Below are 25,102 nucleotides of genomic sequence, written 5' to 3' on the forward strand. Positions count from 1 at the left end.
GTGAAAGAATTATTTTGATCCATGAGTTAGAAAATATATTTGATAATTTCCTTAATATTTTTTCAGTGTCTTTGATTTGTACTTTATGTACTCACTTGGAAACATATACTATGCTTCCTCAATGTAAGAAAAAGTAAGAACATAAAGATAAAGTTTATGAAAAGAATTTTTAAGAAATTATCTTTTAAAAGGACAGGCTTAAAAGACACTTAAGTGTGAAATGTGGATTAAAATGTCCAAGTTTTTAAGCTCATGCCACTAACAATCCTTGGTTGGTCCCTGACCTGGGCCTCTCCCAGCATATATATCACAGTCCTTTATTTCCTACCAACAACATACTTGATACTGAAGGATCATGAAATTGCAGATTTTTTGCAACATATCACTAGAATATAAGCTTTCTGCAAGGACTTTGTCTTATTCATTTTCAAATCGCTAGCACTGCTTACTGACACAACAAACATGTGCTTAACTGAACCACTCAGCTAAATTTTATAGCTTCTGGACCTTTTCGTTTGCCAAGAAAAAATAAGGGGGGATGGTTAAGCCTAGTGGGCTAGAGAGGATGTCGAGATGAAAAGAGCCAACGCAAGACTCCAGTTGGACAGTATTACCTGATGATGTAACACTGGCTGAGCAGGAACATGTTCAGATGGGGTAATGATCAAGGATATCTTCACCCACAGGGTCAGTGGAAAATAAACAAAAACCAATATTGAGATGGCATCTTTTTCTGATAACACCACTTGGTTGAAACTGGATTCTTCGCACCTCACATCCTGTCCCAGCCTTGTAAACAGGTTCCCATATGTTGTTAAGTGGCTCTTTACATCTGTTTGTATAATCTCCCTCTTTCTGGGCTGCCTGAGTGGGTCCCCAATCCGTGCTGGGTCACTGCCATTCTTCCCTGGGAATCAAGGTCCCCAAGGACTTTGTTAAGTCGCATCCCGGGCCCAACTCCCTCCTCCAATTCCGCGTCTGCTTTGAACGCGAGGGAACTGGTGGGGAGAGCCGAGGAGCCGGGTTCACGGAAGGGAAGGGGAAGGCGCAGAGAGAGGGAGGGAAGAACGTGGTCTGGGGAGCGGCTCCCCGGGCCGAGTGGCTGTCTTATCCTGGGAGCGGGTTTCTGAAAGCAGGGAGGCCGAGCGTGTAGGGAGGACTGGATAGAGGGGCTGGTTCTCAAAAGACTGAAACAGAAGCCGCCAGGGTTCCAGGTCCCCCTTTCTGCCCAGTCCCCTCTTGAAGCCTCGGGAAACTGGCCGAAGGAAGCTCAGCCTGTCATCGGTGGAGACCGGCCGCACCGAGCCGTAACCAAGACCGGGAGGACCTAGCCCGTGCGGGTCAGCAACACTGAGGTAGCTTGGGATCTCCGCACCCCGGAATGGAAAACTACATTTCCCAGTGGCGATCGCGATCCGGCCCCTTTCTCTCCGCCCCGCCCCTCGCCCCACCCCTCGCCCCGCCCTCTTCCGAGCACCACGCATGCGCACCGCAAGTCAGCGCCATGTTGGGTAAGTTTGAAAGCGAGCGCGGGCGTAGTGCTGGGCTGTGACGGCGGAGGGCGATCCGAGCTGAGGCGGAGGCGGGGCGGCAACCCGAGTCGGGATGCTTTGTTGCGTCTCCCATCCGGTGACAGCTCAAGGCTTTCAGTGGAGAGTTGTGGACGTGTGTGCTTTTCTCGTTTTTTTGTTTTTTTTTTTTTGCCCTTCGTCGGTGAGTTCGGCCCATTTCTTGACGGCCTGAAGGGACGGGAGGGGAGGGCTAAGGGAAGGATGGTGGGGTGGGAGAGGGACGGCGTCTCCGAGGCAAGGCGCGGGCTGAGAGGCCGGGTGGAAAGCGGGCAGCTTCAAGAGGAGAGGCTCGGAATGGGACGGAGGGGGCCTGACCTGGCCCTCGGGCGCTTCCGGAGGCTGAAGCGGGAGGGGAGGGAGGCTCTCGGGCTTCGGGGGCCGCCGCCTCGCAAAGACTCGGCCCGCCCACTCCTGTTGTCTGACAACGGTTTAGAGAAACTGTGTCTGTGACCGCGGCGGCGGGCGGGCGGGGGATGCTGGAATCCCCGAGGGAGGTGGGTCCTAGTTCATTCAGGGCGCAAGCTTTGAACCGGAAGATGCCCCTCAGCAGGGGCGCCAGCGATCTTCGCTTTCCAGGGTCATTAAGTCTTGTTTTTGCGGCAACTACAAACGTTCATTTTCCTAACATAAATCACAGAGCCGTTCGGTCATTTATTTCCTGTGAGCTATTACCATATTGGTTGGTTAACGCTGTACGTTCTGCGTTTGAATCAAAGGTAGTTGAAACCACTGGCCACTCGTTTCAGCATTATATTCGTCGGAATGATGGATTTCCTTTTGGAGCGGCGTGCTGAAATGTTTACGGAAGAAACGGTAAGAGACAGCGAATTTGCTTCCAAATAATTCTGTGGCGGACGTGAGGAAAAGTGGGTGGATAAAGAGTGTGGTTGTGTTGGTCACTGATGCAGAATGATGGGTGCCCAGGAGTTGACTTAAACTTTTTTCTTTTGTGTACTTTTGGAAACTTTGCTCAGTAATAATTCAGTCTTGGGTTTTCTTTTTGCTTCCTGTGAATTAAGATAAATATTATTACCCACTCGCTGAGAACTGTAATCCAAGAGCTTTCCCTTTTAGGGTTTTGTTTTTGTTTTTAAGATTTTGTAAAATAAAATGTAAAATTGGTAATCTGTGCTGTGTTGGAATAAGGGAGGAAACGTTTGGTTAGGTTTGTCATCCAAGCAATATTTACTTGAGATTTAAAATCATTAGAGGGGTGAAGAAAGGGCAAAGCTGACTTGGTCTAGCCAGTCTTTAGAAGGTATACCAGTAGTATCAGAGCATTCGGGGAAATAACAATTTTCTTATGTTCTACTGATGCTTCGGTTGACTACTGTAAACTCTGACCTTTTTCTCATCTTAAACTGAAGACTTTCTCCGTGTTCTAAAATCAAATTTGACAGCTATTAAGATTACATTAAATATTGTTATAACTTAAACATTCCCAAAATTATAACCCCCGATTGAGGGCGGGAGGAGAAGGGGACGACAGAGGATGAGATGGTTGAATGGCATCACTGACTCAATGGATATGAATCTGAGTGAACTCCAGGAGTTGGTGATGGAAGGGGAAGCCTGGCCTGCTGCAGTCCGTGGGGTAGCAAAGAGTCGGACATGACTGAGCGACTGAGCTGAAACATGTTCTAATATCATAGCATATGATAAGTCCTAGACATTAAGCTTTCATTTTTACTTCAGAAAATCCATTGATTTAACTGAAAGAATATCATGTTGTTTACTGAAGTAGTCCCTGTTCATTCTGTTACTTCTTAGGTTTTCAAATATAGATACTGTTGTTGTTAGATTAATGTAGACTGAAATTCTCTCAATTTTAATAATGGAAAAAAAGATGAGTGCATTGAGGCAATTTTTCCATACTGTTAAGTCTCCTTCGAGAGGAGGGCTGAATCTGTTTTACATGAGAATTGAAAATAGGGTAGTATCAAAAAACCAATGTCAGAAAAGGATTGTTAAAACTGCATTATTTTAGGAAAAGAACATTTTGCCAGCTTATTTCACGGTAAGACTTGCAGTTTATTTCTTTATCGATGAATATTGTAAATTATTTTGTTTGCTTAAGTTTTTTGGGAAAAAGTTGCCTAAAGTTACATATTGGCATTTAAAATGTTGAAAGTGGATAATTAGTCTCCATTTTTCCTTCTTGTTTCAACTATGTCATTTGATGCCTTTTAAAAATTGATCAGGCACCTACTGTGTGTAGTGTATGGTGGTGGGCTTATGAGTTGAACAATATTTTGTATAGGGGAATGTTATGTATTGTGATGTCACAGAGTGTATCAGCATAAGAAAAGACTACATCAGTAGTTTACAGGACTTTAAAAGAGTGAGTATTCTTCCCTTGACACTTTCTATATAGTCTTAGATGATTTTTTAAAAAATGTATTTGTTTTTAGTTGGAGGATAATTACAATATTGTGTTAGTTTCTGCCATATCAACGTGAATCAGCCATGCATATGTTCCCTCCCACCTTCCACCCTGTCTCATCCCTGCATCATTCATCAGATGGTTTTTGTATATATAATTGAGCATATATTAGGTGCTCAGTACATGTTTTCTAAATCGATGATGAAAGAATTTACAGTAATTAAAATGGAAAATATGTAATGTGCATTGCCTAAAAATATTTTTTAAAGTTGTAAAAAGTTTATACAAATTTAGTAGTTTCTCTGTGTGTGGCCTATTACTCATTTTAATTGGAACTTTAATCTTTTCTTTTTGTATTATAGTTGTTTTTAGGAGAAATGAATAGAAATAACCAATTTTGAGGAAGCCATGGCAAAATCAAATACCAAACACAGAGTTTGTTCTCGGCAATCTTCAGTATCTTCTCTGTTAAGCTGCAACCTGAATGGCAGTAATTCCTCTAACTCTGGCTCTTTTCAATATAAGAATAAACTGTACAGTTCTGCATCTCAGGCTCTACAGGCCTATATTGATGATTTTGATCTAAGCCAAATGTGTCTTGGGGCAAGCACTGGAAAGATTAACACTGATAAATATCCTGCTAATATGCCGGAATTCTCCAACTACATTTGTAAACCAAACAATGGTATGCTTTTATCCTTTGTTTTCTTTTTGCCGGTTGATTTAAAGCATTTTGAGAGATGTATAGTAGTCTTAGAAAACTAAATGCTTCATTTTGTTCTTTTGGAGTAAAAAATGACTTGTAATGTTGTGATCTGTATATATTTCTTAAATGATTCTGTGATTTTTTGGTTCTCTGGAGTTTTGGGGTAAAGATCCTCTTTTGACTTTGGAGTAGAAGCTCATAAAATGCAGCTAGTAATAGCAGATGGCTGATTCTAAACCCTTAAGCCATTTTGTTACAGTGTAATGGAAAGAACATTGACTTGGTGGTTCTAGCTTCCATTACCTAGCTTAATGACTTTAAACAAATCTCAGCCTTTCAGAATTTATACTTGATCAGTTCAGTTGAGAGGATAGGGCTATGTTAGTCTTCTTGTCTGTATTCTTGGGGCGGTAACATTCACAGGATGTTAAGGATTTTTCCTTGGTCAGAGGCCCATTGGGGCTTCCCTGGTAGATCAGTTGGTAAAGATTCTACCTACAATGTGCAAGACCTGGGTTCGATCCCTTGGTTGGGAAGATCCCCTGGAAGAGGACATGGCAACCCATTCCACTGTTCTTGCCTAGAGAATCCCGGTGGACAGAGGAGCCTGGCAGGCTGCAGTCCATGGGGTTGCTAAGAGTCGGACATGACTGACTAAGCACAGCACAGCACGGTATCAAGGTCCATGAAAACAAGTTTGGAAAATGCATCTGTTGATAACCCAGTTAACACTTGACTGACCCCTAGGGTGAAAAAAGTTTACATCAACTGTTAGAAAGAAGTGGGCAGTATATTCCAGAAGAGGAGAATTAGAACAGCTGTTCTGTGTGTGTGAATGCTATTTCAGGGTTAGCAAGCAAGAAAGCAAATTATTTTTTCACCTAATTTAATGACTTGTTTTTTTCCTGTGTTGGAGCCAGTTGAGTGACTGGTATTCATGTGAATGTATTAGTGCTTTGGGTGTGTCTAGATGAAGAAACTGTAAATCAAAGAATATGTGAATATTTAGGAGGCTGGAGAGAAAAAAGTGTAGCAAGTAGTTAAATTGAAGAGATGTGAAGGAAAAAAAACCATATCCTATTACATAAACCTATACCTTTCAGGCTTTTAATCAAAGCTTGAGTAAAGATTAAGGAAAAACAGCAAACATGATTCTTAATTCTCAATTCTCGTTTACTGTTGAATATTATGAAGTATTTTTATATGTGATACAGGAAGATAAACAGAATTCTGCTTTGTTTTGCAGCTTTTGAAAATCTTGATGACAAAAGACATTTATCCTTATCCTATAGAGGACAGACTCTTAATGACATAGACTCCATTAGTCTAACAACTGATGATCTATTAAAGCTTCCAGCAGATGGATCATTTTCTTTCACTTATTTTGAATCAGGTCACGGAAGTAGCAAGAAAAACAGGAAACACATTGGAAGACTGAGTTCATCTGACAGAGAAAAGAATCAGAATTTTCGAGAACCAACTGCTCTCCAGGGCAAGGATAACTTAGTTACCCCACTTGTATACACAAATATAAAAGGAAGGCATTGTGGCAGGCTAAAAAACCCAAAACTCATGAATAAGGCTAGTAAAAGCGTTTCTGTACCATCTTTATCTTTTTCCAAAAAATTATCTTTTAGGGACAGTTCAGAACACAATCTTGAAAAGAATTACCCAAGATGGCTCACTAGCCAGAAGTCTGACCTTAATATTTCAGGGATAACTAGTATACCGGACTTCAAGTACCCAGTCTGGCTCTACAATCAAGACTTGTTACCTGATACAGATAGTCAAAGAATACATCAAATGTGTAAAGAAGATCAGTGTTCTCCTAGGCATAGTTACCAGGCACAAAGAACTTCTCGGCTAATGAATAAATTAGATTGTTTTGAATATACTTTTGAACCTTCAAACACTGCATATTCCTTGAGTGAGGATAAAGGATTACTGAATGAATATAAATGTGGTCCTGAACTTAGCCAATGTCTGTGTGAGAATCCGCTTCTTCCAGGATCCAAAAAGCCATTCAGTGGTAATTGTTCTGTTTTTTTGTGTGTGTTTTTACTGTTTTTAAGAACCAAAGAAAGTGCTGTAAATTTGACTAGCATCTAGGATCTGTTATATTCTTCATGTAATGCTCAAGTGATGTTTTTGTTTTGAACTCTTATCACCTTTATTTATGTAGTAGTCTGTGACTAGAAAAATGTCTTATTTTTTTCTTTGTGTCATAACAAATGTCACATTTTAACATAGCTTGCTATTGTGGATATGTTTATATTCCAAATAATGTAAATTCTTGTTGCCTTTATAAGATTTTACTCTGCTTTGCATTTATTTTTTTCTTAAAGAATTAATGTAATCTTTTAAATTAGGTGACAAAATTGAATTGCTTATCCTGAAGGCCAAGAGAAATCTAGAGCATTGTACTGAAGAGTTACCAAAGTCTATGAAAAAGGATGACAGTCCTTGTTCATTAGATAAACTTGAAGCGGAAAGATCATGGGAAAATATTCCTGTTACTTTGTAAGTTAAAATGCAGCATTCAGTTTTCCAAATGAAGAATGCCATGTACACATCTGATTTCATCTTTAAGTAACTTAATGATAATTAACAATGGTAGTACCATGATATTTTTATAGAGCATAACTTTCAGTGTTGTTTGCTTTAGATCGCATTTTTCATTAGTTACCGCAAGATGGTGATAACTTTAGGTACCTTATATAACTTTTGTCTTTGTTACATGATCCTTTCGTTGCACTATAAAATATTGATATATGTTTAATAGGAATTAGAACCAAAAGCAACTATTTTGCAAATGGAGAAGGCTATTAAAATTTTACTGCTTTCTTTTTTTACTTTTAAGTTTTATCTCCCTCTATATTCTCTTTATATTTTGGAATATTCATCATTTACTTTTTAATATTTTTCAATCATTATTTTCCATAAATGATGGTACAATTTTTGTATGGTAAATGTTTGAAATTTCTAAGAGTGTTTTCATTTGTGTGTTAAACCTCTCTGTGATATAGTTGCTCAGAATAATTTAAAAAGTGTTCACCCATGAATGTGAGTGTAGAGGAAGAATCTAGGAAAGCTGCTTTTCTCAGTGATATTAATTCCATGTCAGAAATGCATTCTTTGTAATCCTATAGCCTGTCCTAGGCTCTGATAATTTAATAGTTGTCTAAACCTTCATTCTGTTTAGAGTTTATTCCCTGACTCCTTCTTTGATTACTTCTCAGTTGAGCATCTTATTTTCTTAAATGTGGACATTGACTGTAATTGCAGTTTAGAATCTTGATTCTGTCATTTCCTTGCTGAGATTTTGTACAGGTTGCTTCTACTTTGGGGTTGTGAGGATTCAGTTGATTAGAAAATAAATATGAGGTACTTAGGACAGTTTCTGATTTATGACACTCCGTTGTAAATTGTAATAGTGGTGGTGATCATCCAGAATATTTTTTGTTTGTTCAGCTTCATTTCTCAACTGTTGGTTCATTAATGTGTAAAAAAACAACAGCAACAACTAGGATTAATAATTGGTTCCCTTAATTCTTACAGTTCTCTTATATTTCATATTTACTAATTTCTTATTTTCTTATCAGTTGGTTTTATTGTGTCTGTATTTGTAAAATCCTATAGGGTGAGCAAATATCAGAGGTGCTTAAATTGAGTAAAGCTTTTGAATATACTAGGTGTATTTTGTAATTAGATACTATGACTTCTGACTTGTATACCATCATATTATGGTGGATATGTTTTACATAAAATTATTGACGGTATGATAAGGTATAGATCTGACTTCAGTGTGATATTGACAAATTATTAATCTGTCATCAAAAACAAAATTGACTAGGTAATAGTGTGCTAAAAGAATAACCACAGCCAGAAAGTTGTTTTTGTTTTTTTGGTATAACTTTCTGTAATAGAAAATGTCAAACACATACAAAAGTAGAGGAATAGTGTGATGATTCCATATATATCCAGCACTTGTTTTTTATAATCAGATAAATGCTTTTTTGATGATAGTTGGTGGATGTACAAACTCTTTGGTAAAGAATGGGAGGAAAAAGTACTTGGGAACAAGAAAAAGTTCATAGTAAATTACAAATCAGATGAGTGAATAATGAAGAATGGCTAATTACTGAGAAAAAAATTTGCATTATGATGTTTAAGTGTTTTAAGAGTCTTAGATGTGTGAATACTTGAGTTAGATACACATATTGATATATAAATGAGAGGGATAGAATGAGTTTATTCTCTGCAGCTAATGGAATTTTGTTTTGAGAAAATTTTTGCTTTTGCTGGGGGTGCACTTTTCTTCCCCTTGAACATTAAGAAAAAAACATTCATTTATTGAACTTCTTTTAAATGTCCCAGGTATGGAGAGTTAAATTTATGTAGTGTATGAGATAAGAAGGACTGCAGATGTAGAAACTGAAGTGAAGGTAAAGTTTTGTGAAGTCATACAATGAGTGGGATTGGGATTTGCACAGGAATTTTAATTTCAGAATTAATCCTTCTCCCACTTTACTCTGTCCTTAGTGCCAGTTCTGGAGGAGAAGTCTCTCCTGTTGCTTTGATGTAGAAGCATGTAGTTCCATCTTAATAGAAACTTATAAATTTGTGGAGGCTTTGTGTATTAATATTGAGTGACCAAAAATGTTTAATTGGAAAAATGTACTGCTTGTTTCAAACAAATGTGCTTTTGGAGGATACATATATTTGAAGGCTCATTTATTTAATTAAAGACTAATGTCTTGAGTTTCTTTATCTTTTTCCTTAAAGCTTTACAGGAGAAGCAAGGAGATAGGGAGTGATGAAGGAAGAAGTTTAGGGAGAAGATAAAAAGGAATTATCAAGCAACATCCATAGGAATCCTATCTATAATGGTTACTTCATGGTGACCATTTAAAATGATAACAGTCAGTTATATACTGTCTAATTTTTATCAACTGGGAACTTATATGCTGTCTTGTATCCTTAAATCCTAGCAAATCTCCTGTTCCTGTTAACACTGATGATAGTCCTCAAGAAATTCCAAAGACAAAGTATGCTAATGAATTCCTTGAAGATTTTTTAAATGATGATAATCAGGTAGGTGACATTAAATCTTTTTATCTTATTAAAGGAATAGTTATGACTAATTTATTAATTTCTTTAAGTTATTTGGATATTATAATTAATTATAATTAAAACAAAAAATGGCTCAAATCCTATTTTCCCCAGCACATATCCATGAGACCATCACTCCTAGAATTACTGATAATTTTAGTATTCTGAAGTAGAGGGACCTGGGATTGAACTCTCTGGGGAGCCTAAATTGTCATTACAGTGATTTCTTTTTTTTTTTCCCCCCTGGAAAACATGTAAAACAGCACCTTACAGAGTAAATTATATTTTCCCATAGGGCAGTTGCTTATTGACAGTTGTGTTTCTAAGATACAATTATACATCTGTTTAATTTAAAATGAGAAATTTATCACTCAGCTTTAAAGAATCAGGACATGTACATCTCGCAAGTAATCCTGAAATAAACTGTAAATACATAAGGAATGATTATAATATTTATAATTTTAATTCATGGCTGTTAAATATTAATATTGAATACACTTTTGAGATACTGACATCTGGAAGATTTGAGAGATTGAACATTCCAGACAAAAATTAGCTAAAAATTTTAATATGTATCTTTTCCTTCAGTGAAATTTACTAGAGAAAGTAGAGGTTGTCAGAACATGTCTGACCTTAGTGCTCTAATAAGATACTATAGCAAATGCTGGGTAAGTGAAACTTAATTATCAAATATTTATTTGCCAGATAAATTTGAGTACCAAACACTTTTCTAGGAATTGTACTCCTAATGGTGAATAAGAGAAGAATCCTTGCCTCTTGGATTTTTTATTCCAAGTTGGACAGAGGAGCTATATCAAAATGAAATAGGCAATGGTGACTGAATAACAACAGCAAACAGTCATACATAAGTGCTGTGCTCAGACATGTCTGACTCTTTGTAGCCCCATGAACTACAGCCCACCCGTCTCCTCTGTTCATGGGATTTCTCAGGCAAGAATACTGGAGTGGGTTGCCATTTTCTACTCCAGGGGATCTTCCCAACCCAGGGATTGAACCTGTGTCTCCTGCATTGGCAGATGGATTCTTTACACCATTGTGCTACCTGGGAAGCCCATGTATAAAGGAGAGTCTTACAGATGTTGTGAAGAAAAACTGATTGAGATAGAGAAACGAGGGCAGAGAAATTGTAGCTGGAGTGGGCAGGAATGGCCTCTCTTGTGAGGTGATGTTTGCACCCAAACCTAAAATGAGTGAGTAAGTCATACATATACTCATAGGGAAATAACTTTTCATTTAGAGGGAATCGTAAGTGCAGAAACCCCAAGGCAGAAAAATGTTCAAGGAAAATCAGAGTCCAGTCAGTGTAGCTCAGTCAGAATGAGCAAGGAAGAATGGTTAAGAGATAAGATGGTAACCAGGAGTCAGATCGTGTCGGTTTGTAAGCAGTGGAATGAAGATTTTACATTTTAAATGAGATGAAAAGTGCCTGGAGTACTTTGGAGGAATGAAATGAGCAGATCTACATTTTAAAATATAAAGTGGCAGTGCTATGGAACATAGACTTGAGAGGAGCTGGAGAAGGACAAGGAACCCAGTTAGGAGGCTTTAGCCGTCTTCCAGAATAGGGATTGTAAAGGCTTGGGTTAGGTGGGAACATTAGAAGTGGTCAGATATAGTTAGACTTGTGGTGTGTTCTTAAGGTGACTGGGGAGGATGGAGACAGAAGATTCAAAGAGTGAGTCCAAGATGTTTGAGCCAAACAACTAAAGCAGTGGGTGGTACAGTTTACTTAGTTGAAGTGAACCCTGGTAAAGGAACAGATCTGCGTAAATTTTGTAAAGTTTGAGATGGAAGGGAAGGGAGGGAAGGGAAGGTGTAGTCGCTCAGTCGTGTCCGACTCTTGCGACCCCGTGGACTGTAGCCTACCAGGCTTCTCCGTCCATGGGATTCTCCAGGCAAGAATACTGGAGTGGGTTACCATTTCCTTCTCCAGGGGATCTTCCCGACCCAGGGATCGAACCCGGGTCTCCTGCATTTGAGGCAAACGCTTTAACCTCTGAGCCACCAGAGAAGACCATTAAATACTAACCAGCCAATTCTTTTTCTTCTGCCTTTACACACACACCACCTCACTACCACTGTGGTTTTATATTTTTAAATAGTTTAAATTTATAGAAGGTTTCAAAAATAATACAGATAGTTCCTGCCACCCTTCTCTCAGCTTCCCTAATGTTAACATCTCACTGACCATAGTGTAATTTTCACATTGGCAAAATACTGTTACTGAAACCACAGACCTTATTCTGATGTCACCAGTTTTCCTGCCAATGTCCTGTTGCAAGATGTAGCATTGCATTTAGTTGTCATATCTCCTCAATCTGCTTCAGTCTTGACAATTCCTCAGTCTTGTCTGTCATGATCTTAACACTTTTGAAGACTTAATAGTCAGTTGGTTTTTTTCTGTAGATTGTTCCTCAGTGGGGTTTATCTGAAGTTCTGTCGTGATTAGAATGGAGTTATGAATTTTTGGCAAGAATGCAACAGAAGTCATGCTGTGCTCTTCTCAGTGCATCATGTCAGAGGGGTCATGATGTCATTGATAATACTGATGATGTGTCTTAGTTCAGACTGCTGTAGTAAATATGCTGTAGACCAGGTGGCTTAACAGCAGACATTTGTTTCTCAGGTTTCTGGAGGCTGAGAAGTTCAGATGAAGGTGTCTGATGAGATCCTGCTTCCTCGTTTTCAGGTGGCGATCTTCTGGTATCCCCATGTGGCAGAGAGCAGAGAGGGAGCAAGCTTTCTGTGTCTTTTCCTGTAAGGGCGCTAATCCCGCTCTTGAGAATTCCACCTTCATGACCTAGTTCCTTCATAGAAGCCCCTCCTCCAAGTGCTGTCACGTTGGGATTAATTCAGATTGCACATTTGAATTGTAGGGGGCACACACATTCAGTCCAGAGCAGTATACTGATACGATAATATGTAATTATCATAGAAATTTATTTTTATATTTATTTATAGATAATTTATTATAGATAAAACTATAATAATATGTTAGTACTGGTGATATTAGTCTTGAACATATGGTGCCTACTGGCTTTCTTTTTAGTAAAATTACAGTTTCCCCTTATAATTAATTAATATCTTAGAGGAGATGCTATGAGACTGTGCAAGTATTAATAGTCTCAGACTTCTATCCACTGTTTTTAGCAGGATTGGTGTATCTTGTTTTTTCATCTGAATTATTAGTTGAAATTCTTGTGTAATGAGCTCTTCCTCCCCTCCCCACTTATTAAACTGTTTTTATTGGGACTCAGATTTTTTTAAAACTTCTTATTTTGTATTGGGGTGTAGCTGATGAACAATTTTGTGAAAGTTTCAGGTGACTGGCAAAGGGACTCAGCCATATATATACACGTATCCATTCTCCCCCAAATTCCCCTCCCATCCAGGCTGTTACATAACATTGAGCAGAGTTCCATGTGCTGTACAATAGGTCCTTGTTGGTTATCTGTTTTAAATAGATAGTGTGTACATGTCCATCCAAACTCCCTAACTATCCCTTCCCTCCAACATCCCCCCCAACCCTCTAAGCAACCATAAGTTCGTTCTCTAAATCTGGGGACTTATAGATATTTAATTCTTGGTTTGAAAGAAAGAAAAGTGAAAGTGAAGTTGCTCAGTTGTGTCCGACTCTTTGTTACCCCATGGACTGTAACTTGCCAGGCTCCTTTGTCCATGGGATTTTCCAAGCAAGAATACTGGAGTGAGTTGCCATTTCCTTCTTCAGGGGATCTTCTCTACCCAGGGATCGAACCTGGATCTCCCACACTGCAGGCAGATGCTTTACAGTCTGAGCTACCAGGGAAGCCTGGTGTTATTTTTTAGGTTTACAATATAATATTATTTTGCTGCTTAAATTGTTCCAGTTTAGGCCATAGGAGTTGCTTCAGGTTGGCTCTTGTGTCCTTTTGACATGTCCCTATCATTTTTTGAGGACTTCTTTGAGGAGCCATGGTTTCTCTTTATTTGGAAACTGTGTTTAGAAACTAAGACCTAGGAGCGAGTTGTGCTTATTGCTCCTGGGTTGTTCTTTATGCTAGACTTTCTCAGCAGGCAGACTTAGAAAACATGTTTACTAACCCACATATACAGGTATACATGTTTCTATATCTATTTATATGTATTAATATATTTTGTGTGTAGGTATAAAATCATGAGTTCATACTAATACTAATTCCAGTTCAATACCACAGTATTAGTTTTAGCCCTTTCTGTTCTTTATTTGTAACTTCTTTCTCCTCTGGTAAGAATCTCTGCCCTTATTATCTATAATAGATTTACTTGTTTTTTCAGGCGTAGCAAATGCATAGTTTCAGAATTGCTGTAAGAAATAGATTTACTAGCTATGTTATATTGTTTATGTGTGATTCTTTTTGTCTTTGAGGCTTCCCTAGTAGCTCAGACAGTAAAGCATCTGCCTGCAGTGGAGGAGACCTAGGTTTCATTCCTGGGTTGGGAAAATCCCCTGGAGAAGGAAATGGCAACCCACTCCAGTATTCTTGCCTGGAGAATTCCATGGACAGAGGAGCCTGGTGGGCTGTAGTCCTTGGGGTCTCAAAGAGTCGGACACGACTGAGTGACTAACACACACACACTTTTTGTCTTTAGCCATATGATATCCAGTCAAAGTATTCTTTTCCAAAGTTACCTTGGTTAATTATTTTCTGCTCAACTCCTTTCAGTGTGGTCATGTTGTTCGTTTGTAATACTGTTAGGTCATTTTCTTATTGTGTAAATTGGGTTTTTCCCACATTTTGTGTGGTTTAAATGGTTGTTTTTTGAATATGTGAAACAGTACTATAGTTCTAAGAGTCAAAGCTATAAAAGATGTACTCAGAGGCATTCACTCCCAGGATTTAATGCCAAGTCTCAGAACAAATTCTGTCAAACATACTGACCAGCATTTATTAAACATTCATTCATGAATGACACATAACAGTTCATATAATCTGTTTTTTTAGTTTTCTTGTTTTTGGTACTCTGACCACAATTTTGCCTGAAAGGTTCACTTAAGGCAGACACCAAATTTCAGAGGCAAGCTTTTGTAACTTTTATGATTAGCATTAGGCAACTAGAATTTCTTCTAAACCAGTGACTGGATGCATATCGTTTAGAGATAATACCTCAAGTGCTGTCTCCGAGGTTATAGGAGTATAAACCAAACTGAATCCTTATGCTGTTTCTTTTTCTTCTTCTTTTTTAAAATTTTGGTAAAGTATTCATAATATTTTGACCATTTTTAAGGGTATAGTATATAGTTCCATGCGGTAAGTATCTTTACATTGTTGTGTCCCCATCATCTCTGTCTATTGCTAGGACTTCTTCATCTTTACCCACTGAAACTCTGTACACATTAAACACTTAACTACCCATGCCTGTTTACCTCCATGCCTATTTACTACCCTCTGCTGGCACCGTTCTACTTTCTCTTGATAAACTTGATTATTCTGGAAACCATATATGTTTTAGTCTGCTGAGGCTTCCATAACAAAATGCCATAGGCTAGATGGCTTAAACAACAGATATTCAGTTCTCACAGTTTTGGAGGTGGGATTATCTCAGATCAAGATGCTAACTTATTATTTTACTGGTGAAGGCCCTTTCCCTAACTTGCAGACAAACCACCTTCCCACTGTGTCCTCACATGGCCTTTCCTTGGTCTCTTAATCCTATAGTTATCAGAGTCCCACCTTTAAGACCTCACTAAACTTAATTACCTCCTTATAGCCCTATCTCTCAATACAGCCACATTCAGAGTTAGGTTTCGTCATGAATTTCGGGGGTGGGGTGGGGTGGGGTGTGGGGGGAGGACACAGATTCAATCCATAACATAGTATAAGATGAATCATATTATATTTTTCTTTTTGTTATCGACTTATTTCATTTAGTGTAATGTTGTCAAGGTTCATCCATGTTGTATCAGAATTTCCTTCCTTCCTTAGAATGAAGAGAACACCATTGTGTATTTGAAATGCTAGTTCTTGTTCAGTTAATATCAGCTTCATTTATACACTTGAAAGGAGCATGTTTGCTTACCTGCTTCTAAGGACCTTTCACTTGTAAAAATCTATGATTTTAAATGTGGTAAATCAATGTGTTGCAAATGTAAACATGCACCATTCATTGTAAAAGAACAAGGGCTAGAAAGGATATGCCAACATTTTAATAATGATTGTCTTTAAGTGACTCCATCTGGGGACTGGGAAAGAGGAAGTTGAGTTACAGTTTTGATTTGGTAAAACACTCTATTGACATGTATTATTTGGATTTTGCATTAATTTTATATTGTGGGGAAATAATGCAGAATATAACTTTTCCCCTTATGAATTTGAGTGGTTTATTATTCATGTGTTTTAACTTTAGAGCTGTACCCTTTCTGGAGGGAAACATCATGGACCTGTTGAAGCCCTGAAGCAAATGTTATTTAATCTTCAGGCAGTGCAAGAAAGTTTCAGTCGGAATAAAACTGCAGAGCCCAAAGGAGAAATTAAACAAGTAAGCATAAACTTAATTTATGAATTGAAATCGATGAATGCAAATTGAGATCTGTGAAGGATATGATTTCCTCCTAGATCTTTTTGTAGTTTTTCCCTCTAGTTTTATGTTAATAAGCATGATATATAGTGAACAAACATTTAGAGGCATACTTTAGGACCGTTGCAAAATAAAGTTATATTTTTGGAATTAAAAGTTTAAGCTTTACTGAAAATTATTTACTAAATTTATTTCCTTGGGAATACAGATGATATTTTTAATGTGTTCTTATTAATCACATATTAAATAACATTTACATTTGTAATTATATAATATTTTCACTCTTTCATTATATTTGGTGTTTTCAATAATAGATCTCAGAAGATGATCTCTCTAAGTTACAGTTGAAGGAAAGTATGGCTCCTATTACTAGGTCACTTCAAAAGTAAGTGTTCTCTGTTAATTTCTGAGTGTGCTATGAATACAAATCTGTTTTAGTCATTGCTTTGATTGAAATCAGAAGGTTACAGGATGGAATTAAGTAGCTCTAAGAAGGAAGACATGTACTAGGTATATTTAAGCTTCCTAGAGCATGTTGTTTAACCCTGAGACTTTTCTCTTAAACGTGTGCTATTTTCTATTTAAAATATTCTTAGAGCTTAATGAGATAACTGTGGACACTTAAAATATAATAGATGGGAATGGCCTGGAGAAATTTTCTTTTTCCCTTCTGAGTAACATCAACAGTTTGAGAGAGCATTGGTGTGGGTATTCTGGACGAACAGCTTGGGCTTGAAACGTGTTGTCCTGTGTTCTCTCTAGAAGAGACAAGTAATCATATCGTTGTTTGTTAATGTCTCTGAAGAATTCTAAAGGGAATATAATGGCCTGGAAGATTAGTCCAGATGCCCTAAGGTGTTAATCTACTTATTTTCTTAGTTACATTATCTTAAAAGTTGGAAAGAATGCAGTCTTTCCTATAGTCATGATGTTGATAGACGAGAAGATTATATTTTATGGATTTGGTTATGTGAATATGAGGTATCCTCAAAAGATGGAATATGCAGCTTAGTAAACACTAAGATTAAAATTTTTTACTTTGTAACATTATTTTGCTTGGCTGTAAGTGGGCTAGACAAATACTGACTACCTTTTGTCCTTTCAGAATTGCTTAGGATTCTTTTATGTAAGGAAGCAGTAAAAAAGTGAAACCCTAGACATGTAAATTTATAATTGTCATGAGAAAGATATGTATGTCATTTTTGTTTTCATACTTTAAAAAATATGTATGAATTTCTGCCTCTATTCTGGGTAGAAATAATCCCTCTTTCTTTGTTGCTTGCCATAGTCTTGGCTATAATGTTTCATATCTAATAGGATTCAGTGAGTAATGATACTAATAACTAACCTTTATTGAACATTTACCAAGTATCAGTGTTCTTAGTGCTTTTGTATGTAATTCATGTGATTTTTTCAACCCTGTGAGGTAGGTACAATTATTTGTTTCATAATACAGATCAAGTAATAAAGTAACTTGCCCAAGGCTGCCTGGCTAGTAATTCAAACCAGACAGATTCTAGTCTGTGTTCCTAATACTACTCTCATTAATGATAGTGGTGCAGTGCCTCAGTTGATTATCTTGGATAAAGACCTCGTTCTGCTTTAAAATTTAAAGTAGATGACCTCAGGCTTTCCACAGTTCTTAAAAACATTGATATTGAACTTGTGTCACAAGACTTAAGTATATTTTCTGAGTTAAAGTACATAGCCCAGAAGATGTTTTTCTTGGTGGAAATGAACTCTGAACCATATGTAATTAACCACAAAAATTGATAATGATTGTATAGGACCATTTTCTATAATTTTTTTTATGGTAATAACTTTTTTCTAGCTTAGATCATTAGTAATCTTGTCTACAGAAGGCCAATTTTAGAGAGTAAGAGTCTAGTTTTGTTAGATGGGTCTTAGCTGTTGATTCTTTTGGATTAGCTGAAGCAACCTTAATTTGGCTTTTATTTTACATTTTGAAAATATTATCAGTAAAGCATTTGTAGTATTATGAAGTAAGTTTAGATTTATGAAGAAAGCATGTCATTTCCCCTCTCCCCCTTATTTTCAGTCTTTAGATAAGACTGATTTAAGGACAAGTTAAAATTAATTCAGTCTCAGAATTCCTCTTACTAGACTGCAAAATATTGTTTCGGATTATGGTCATCTTCTCATACTTTAAAGGAACCCAACTTTTGCAGAAGTTATAGGTTGTATTTTAGGTGCTTTAATTACTTTTCTAGGGTGTTTCTCCCCAATCCTCAAATAACTGGATTTTCTTTCTAACAGTTTGGATTGCTAACCAGTTCATTAAAATATCTTTTCTAGCTTTAGAAAACTCCAACATCTTGGTATGGGTTCTGTTTATTCCCCTGGACACAGTTTTCTTAGGTTCTCCTATTAGAAATAACAGAGACAAGGATTCACTGGACCTGAAGTATAAATGGCTGATACAGCTTAAGATGTTATTTTTTCCAGAAAGATTTTGCTATTAGTAGGAATCAAAGTTATATTTGTTTTGTATCCCTATAATACTTAGTTTTGTCTTATGTATTTGCATATTAAAATTATCATCTTTAAGCAAATGAAAGAATTGGGTTTTGAGCCAGTACCTTTTCTAAAATCTTTTATTATGTCATATAAGCTTAGGCTGATTGTAAAAAAATATAAGCTTAGGCGATTGTAAAAAATGAGCAGTTGCATATTGTTCACACGCTATAAAGGTGAGCAATGGTGGATGATTACAGAATTATCAGTCCTCCAAAAATAATTTGGTTTTGGCCTCAGGACATGTAGTTTTATATATTAATTGGAGATAAATGTGTAAGAATTCTTAATAATAAAGGTCATGCTGTGAAGACCATGCTTAATGATAGCTGGAAAATTGTCTTGTTTCTCATATCTCCTTTCCTGCTCAGTTTTCTGGTGTTCGTTCTATACTAGGGATAGACGGAATTAGCTCTCAGACTTGCAAAACATGACCCTAAAGCAAAGATTTTTCTTTATTCTAATGTGCTCATATGTTACTTAGATCTAGAAAATAGTAGGCAGTTTGTCCTGAAAAGCCTTTTGTTTAGTTCTTGCTGAATACTAGGCTGAATGTTGGTCAGTAAACATAGTATTTAAGAGAACAACCAATATAGTAGTACTAATAGAAAAGCAAATGCAAGATATCAATCAGTAAATTAAAATATAGCTGAATTGTCATCATATAATCAGTGTTGCTGAGTTTCTGGGGGTTGATTTGTATGTATTTGAATGGTCATTGGTAGATGCATTGTCACAGTAAGAAATGGGTTTTTAAATTTCAGTTTTTAAGGTGAGTGATTACTCAGTGTTATAATATAATCCTTAAGTTGATCTTTTCCCATTAACCTGTTTTTTCACTTTTTAACAGAAGAAAATCAAGAAAAATTTCCTTTTGTAATTTTATCCTTCCCTTCTCCCTTACTTACCTTTGAAATACCAATCACTTTTGATAGTCTCTTTTCTAAGTAAATGGCTTTATTCTCAAAAGAGTTAGATGAAAGGGACTGCCAACTGGTTGTATAACTGAGGTAGAGCGACTAAAGCTTTCGTATTTCTACTTAGCTTTTTTATTCCTTTCCATTATTACCCACCACCCCCCCTTTCTACCTGACATTGTGTGTTAAAGGCATAAAATATACTACATGGAATTAGAAAGGAAACCAGTTATAGTGAATTAATTATCAAACTATTTAAATACATTTCTGATTAGTAATAATATATGCTTCTCTATTGCATTTAAAATAAGACAATACATTTAAAATACAGGTAAGTTAAAATTCATTTTGTAAAAACGTGTTATTGTGAAGGTCTTTTGCATAACTTGAATAAAAGCATTAAACAATTGTGTGGTCTTTCACTTAACCTTTCACATGTTGATCAGCAAGCAGTTAAAGAGAATATTGGAAGACATTGATGTCTGGGTCACCACTGAGACTTCTCTGTTTGGTGAATGAACAAATAGACTTAAAATTTTCTAATAGTTACCTAGTTATGTCATATGAACTTTTGGACTGAGACAGAAAGAATGAGAGTACCTGTGTTATAGCAGTGGATTTAATAACTTGTAATTTTGTAACTATTATATAACTTGTAATTTTGGAATAGTCATGAGTATAGAACATACCTGCAATCACTATGTGATATGAAAATATCTCTGACTTCTGTAGCATATGAGATCACTTTGGTCTGTTGCTTACATTCATAATGGAAGGAAATGCTAATTTAGAGATAGCATTTAGTGAAAATAAAGGTAATTTCCACCCCCCATCCCTTTGTATAGATCCTTAAAATCTAAAGAATCTGTGGTCCTCCAATTTGTAAACAATAAGATCAGATTCTAGCCACTTGTCTTTCTGTCTCTTGAATCACAGCCTGAAAAGAAAAAGGAATATAAGCCCCAAGTATTATATTTACAGGTTATATTCTTTCTCATAAATGTGTGTCTAGGAAGAAGAAAATTCTTTAAATAGAGAGAGAGTACTATAGGATGTAGAAATAATGAAGTCTAGTTTGACCTGTAATTGCTTAGTAATAACCCTGGGTAAGGTATTGTCATTTAGTTAATGAAGATGACAATCTCAAAAATTAACAGAAGCTGTTGAATGGGTGCCAGAATTCAGATTCTTACTACATTTGAGTGTCTGAGAAATGGAGTACGGGGAAATAGATGTGATGTAATATAGTAATTAACACTGCTCGTTTTCTCCATCTTACTCTTGGTAAAGTGGAGGATGTATTTTATTTATTATACATCATTGCAACTTTTCACTAATTTCTCACCTTAAAGATTACTGTACCTCATAATTGTTATATTATTTCTGTTTTTCTTAGTCTCTTGTTTATCAGAGACATATTTTTGGATGGTTGATTAACTTATATTTTCTGAGTGATCCTCAAGGATCTGAAGGGTAGGGGAGAGGGAAAGCTGGAAGAATACTTTGAGTGGAAGACTGGAGAGCTAAGGGTCCCTGTCTTGTTGGTTTGTCTGAGGAATGATTGGGAAGACCAGGTTGCTGGTATTATTCAATGTAATTATCATTTGTTTTCCCCATGCTCAATAAAAATGAGTTTTCCTCAATTGTAACTGATTCTTTAGTGCTATTTTTAAAATTTCAGCTGCCTTGAATGTATATGTTAAAAATGAATTATGTCCTTTATTCTTAATGCTATACATAGTATATCAAAAGGCATCATCTCACTCTGAAAATCACATGGAAAAGGTTTAAGTGTGATACAAATGATACCTGTTACTGTTTTTTATTAGGCTACTTGGTACACTTAAAAAGAAAATCTTTAAATGTCATACATAAGGTTTTATGTGTGTATAGAATTTTAGGTGAGTTATTTTAGCCCTGAGTAACTCAGATTGCAAGGTCTTGTAAAGAAAAACTTTCATAGTTTTGATGCTAAACATTTTCCGTAAGTTTATCTCTCATACTGATTTTGAAGTTAATAAACAATGTAATGACCCTTTCTTACTGTCTGCATTACCTATTCAGTCCTTGATGTTGGTTGATAATGTGTTTTATACTTTTTAATGAAGGGCTTTGCACCATTTATCTCGCCTGAGAGACCTGGTTGATGATACCAGTGGGAAACAGTCACCGAAAATATGAAGAGGAAAATAAAAGTTTAACCAATGAATAGTCACCACAGAACAAAATGTATTTTTTTTCATATCGCTTAAACTGACAGTTTAACTATAAGCCATACGTTATTCTATGATTGGTTCAAGTATTACATATTTTTTAAAAACCAGACTTGAAAACGTCCGTATATTTTTTTGTGGCCTCTCCTCATTTTGTGCCAAAATACCAGAGGTGAATTGGGAGGACCCATAGTCCTAGTCTGACTTTGGTCTTCAGGCTATCATATGTCGAATAGTCAAAGATGGATGATTTCTGTTCTTGAAGCTTACATGGACTTAAACCTTCTTCAGCATCCTCATGATTTTATTATCTGATTCTGGATCATTTAGAAGCTTTTCTTGGTTTCTATCCAAAATCTTTTAAGTTAAATAGACTCATAAAGGTAACATCCAATGTAAGGAACTTAAGGAATATCAAAATTGTTGATGTATCTTATCCATATGGAAATATGTGACTTTCAAGTTTCATAAAGCAAACATTTAAGAGTATGTTGTATTTGCAAATAACATTAATTGATGCAGTTTTTTTTTGAGAGCACATAAATTTTATTTACAAGTAATAACTATACATTTTTGTTACATATGGCATTTATATACAGTAGCATAAATATTTTATAAATATACACATATGCACTTAAAATTTTTTTACTGATGAAATACACAGCCAACAAACTTTGGAGAGGCCTGCTCTAAAATAAGCAGCAAGGCAAGCACTGGTGGGTAGCATGTTCAATTTTATACGTGGAGATCCAGGAGCCAGCCAAGGGTGGTGAACTCAACCCTCGGCCTGACCAAGGGTCATGTGAGTTACACATGATATATGGCTCTCTGCTCTATGGGTTATACTGGAACAAGTCTGGTTGCTGGGCGCCGCCAGGAATGTTGTTTTATATTGTGAATTCCAGGAAAACCATTTAATTAATGCTTTGATTTTATGTGAGAATATTTGACAGTACTTGACAGTTTTTAAAACATTTTGTGGGGGATATTTAACAATTTAACATTTTGATATTTCTTAGATTTAAATTTTGAGGTTAGCTCAAACTAGTAAAAACTATATTTGACCGATTGCTTTATGAAATTTGGTAACTGAAATGACTATGGAAAATGAGTAACTATATTAAAGCTATTTTGTAAATGCTGAACTTTATTTAAAGCAATCTGTAGTCTTGAAGATTTGTCACTAGCTAGAACTAAACAGAACTCTCTTAATTTTGCAACTTCTATCAAGTGGACTTCTGATAAGCAGGAGGCATGTTTACTAACAAAATGAAGAAATGTCGTAATACGTGGCAAAGTATATTTAAAAAGCCTGATGAAATTAAAGAGTGAGTATGTATGTATACAAATTAACACTAAGATTTTGGAGCATTTTTTGCTAGTACCTTTACTGTCAAATAAGAATTTCGAAGCATATTGGGTGAAAGAATTCCTGCCCCTCGCCCCCGCTACCTCAATTTAAAACACCACATAAGACCTTTGTTGCAGAAATTACATGTCAAAGACGGTGGAGTGAATCCTGTCTTTTTTCCCTTGCCTAGTGAATCAGTGACTGCTGTTCTTTTTGCCCAGTTTGAGAGTTCACTTGCTAGTAAGTTTGTTTTGTTTACTCTGGATGTGTTTTTGCCACCGACATTCAATTTTCTGATTATGGTCTTTTGCTTCACAGCAGATAGTTTGCATACAATGAAACAAGACATTACTTTGATGATTGTAATGTGGTTGGCTGTTAAGTGTGGATGGGTTGATTTTAAGTTGGATGAATTGAGCTTTTTAAGTGGATGAATGAATGGATCTGAGTTGAGCATGTTTCAGGGAAATCCAGGATTTGATGAATTCTAAAGGCACAGCAGATACCAGATAATTGTGTATTACATGTTGATCAGATGTGATATATTTAGTATACATAGAAGGAATCTGCAAAGGGACTGTGCTTAATGACTCTGTAACACTGATTTGGTTAGTGCTTCATTTGCAGAAACATATCTCCAATACTAAATAAGATAAACTTGTTCTAGAATTTTAACTAATATTTTAAGAAACTTGATGATACTTATCCCAAAGTGTTTTTTGTACTAAATATGGAAGTTTTAAGTTTTTAGCAAAAAAGAGAAAACTTTAAATGATTAATTGTAACCTTTTAAAAATATATCAGTGATTCAATAAGAAAAATGTAAATGATAAATGTTCAATAAATTATTTAAGGAATTTAATTAAATATTTTAGCATTTATTATTTTGAGATTTCCAAAGGAAAAAAGATGACAACAGTATTGAGACAACTGAGTTGGGAATTTAAGGCAATTAGATAGCATTGTGAATATAAGGCTTTATCAACCTTTTTCTCTTAGGTGTATTGGAAAATATTGAATAGAAAAAGTGATAAAACTTTAATGACATTTCAAGTTTTTAATTGAGTATGAAAAAATTGAACAAACCTAATTACAAAAATTATCTGAGATCCAGGGATAAAACTGTGATGAATATGTGAAGACTTGAACTTAACTACATTTTCTTTATTATCAGTAGGAACTCTTCAGTTTTTTCTGGGATAATTTATTTCAGATTTGTAGAGATTTCTGACCACATTGAGGAACTCTGTGTTGGGTTAATTTGGGTTACATGTTTCTCTCTAGTTTTGTTATTTTTTGTTGAAGTTTATAAATGTGGGTTTTGGTGGGTATTTTGTATATTTAATGTTTGGGATAATGTTGAATCATATGTAGTTATACCAAAATGTTGCCTGAAGTTAAGTCAAGTCACGGCAAGACTTTCTTCCCCCAGTGTTTTGAATTTGTGGAATCACTCATAGTTTTGATTTTATGTTTCCTCTTTTTCTGTCCCGCTTTCCACAATGTCTCAAAATCTCTTTGGTAGAGGTGCTCTCAGAAGTGAACTTGCCAAGGGAGTGGGCTGAATTGCAGGGTTGGGATTGACCTGTGTAATACATTGTGCTGTGCTGTGCTTAGTCGCTCAGTCATGTCTGACTCTGTGGCTCCATGGACTAGCCTGCCAGGCTTCTCTGTCCATGGGGATTCTCCAGACAAGAATATTGGATGGGTTGTCATGCCCTCCTCCAGGGGAATCTTCCCAACCCAGGGATCAAAC

General features: G+C 36.3%; 1 protein-coding gene across 1 annotated transcript; it reads left to right on the forward strand.

Moving 5' to 3' along the window:
- On the forward strand, positions 1,492-23,140 carry C24H18orf54 (chromosome 24 C18orf54 homolog). The gene is made up of 9 exons (XM_018039777.1): positions 1,492-1,713; positions 2,288-2,384; positions 4,317-4,639; positions 5,907-6,689; positions 7,030-7,180; positions 9,652-9,754; positions 16,160-16,291; positions 16,645-16,715; positions 21,891-23,140. Exons 3-9 carry the CDS (start codon positions 4,363-4,365, stop codon positions 21,961-21,963), a joined length of 1,590 nt encoding a protein of 529 aa, XP_017895266.1. The 5' UTR covers positions 1,492-1,713; positions 2,288-2,384; positions 4,317-4,362; the 3' UTR covers positions 21,964-23,140.

The sequence above is a fragment of the Capra hircus genome, chromosome 24, assembly GCF_001704415.2.
Source record: "Capra hircus breed San Clemente chromosome 24, ASM170441v1, whole genome shotgun sequence".
Lineage (NCBI taxonomy): Eukaryota > Metazoa > Chordata > Mammalia > Artiodactyla > Bovidae > Capra > Capra hircus.

Excerpts from the sequence above, each read along its gene's own strand:
- C24H18orf54 (XM_018039777.1), top strand. The coding sequence starts at position 4,363 with ATGGCAAAATCAAATACCAAACACAGAGTTTGTTCTCGGCAATCTTCA. Across the intron at positions 16,292-16,644 it reads CCAAAGGAGAAATTAAACAA|ATCTCAGAAGATGATCTCTC; the intron begins GTAAGCATAAAC and ends TTTCAATAATAG. Across the intron at positions 16,716-21,890 it reads ATTACTAGGTCACTTCAAAA|GGCTTTGCACCATTTATCTC; the intron begins GTAAGTGTTCTC and ends TTTTTAATGAAG.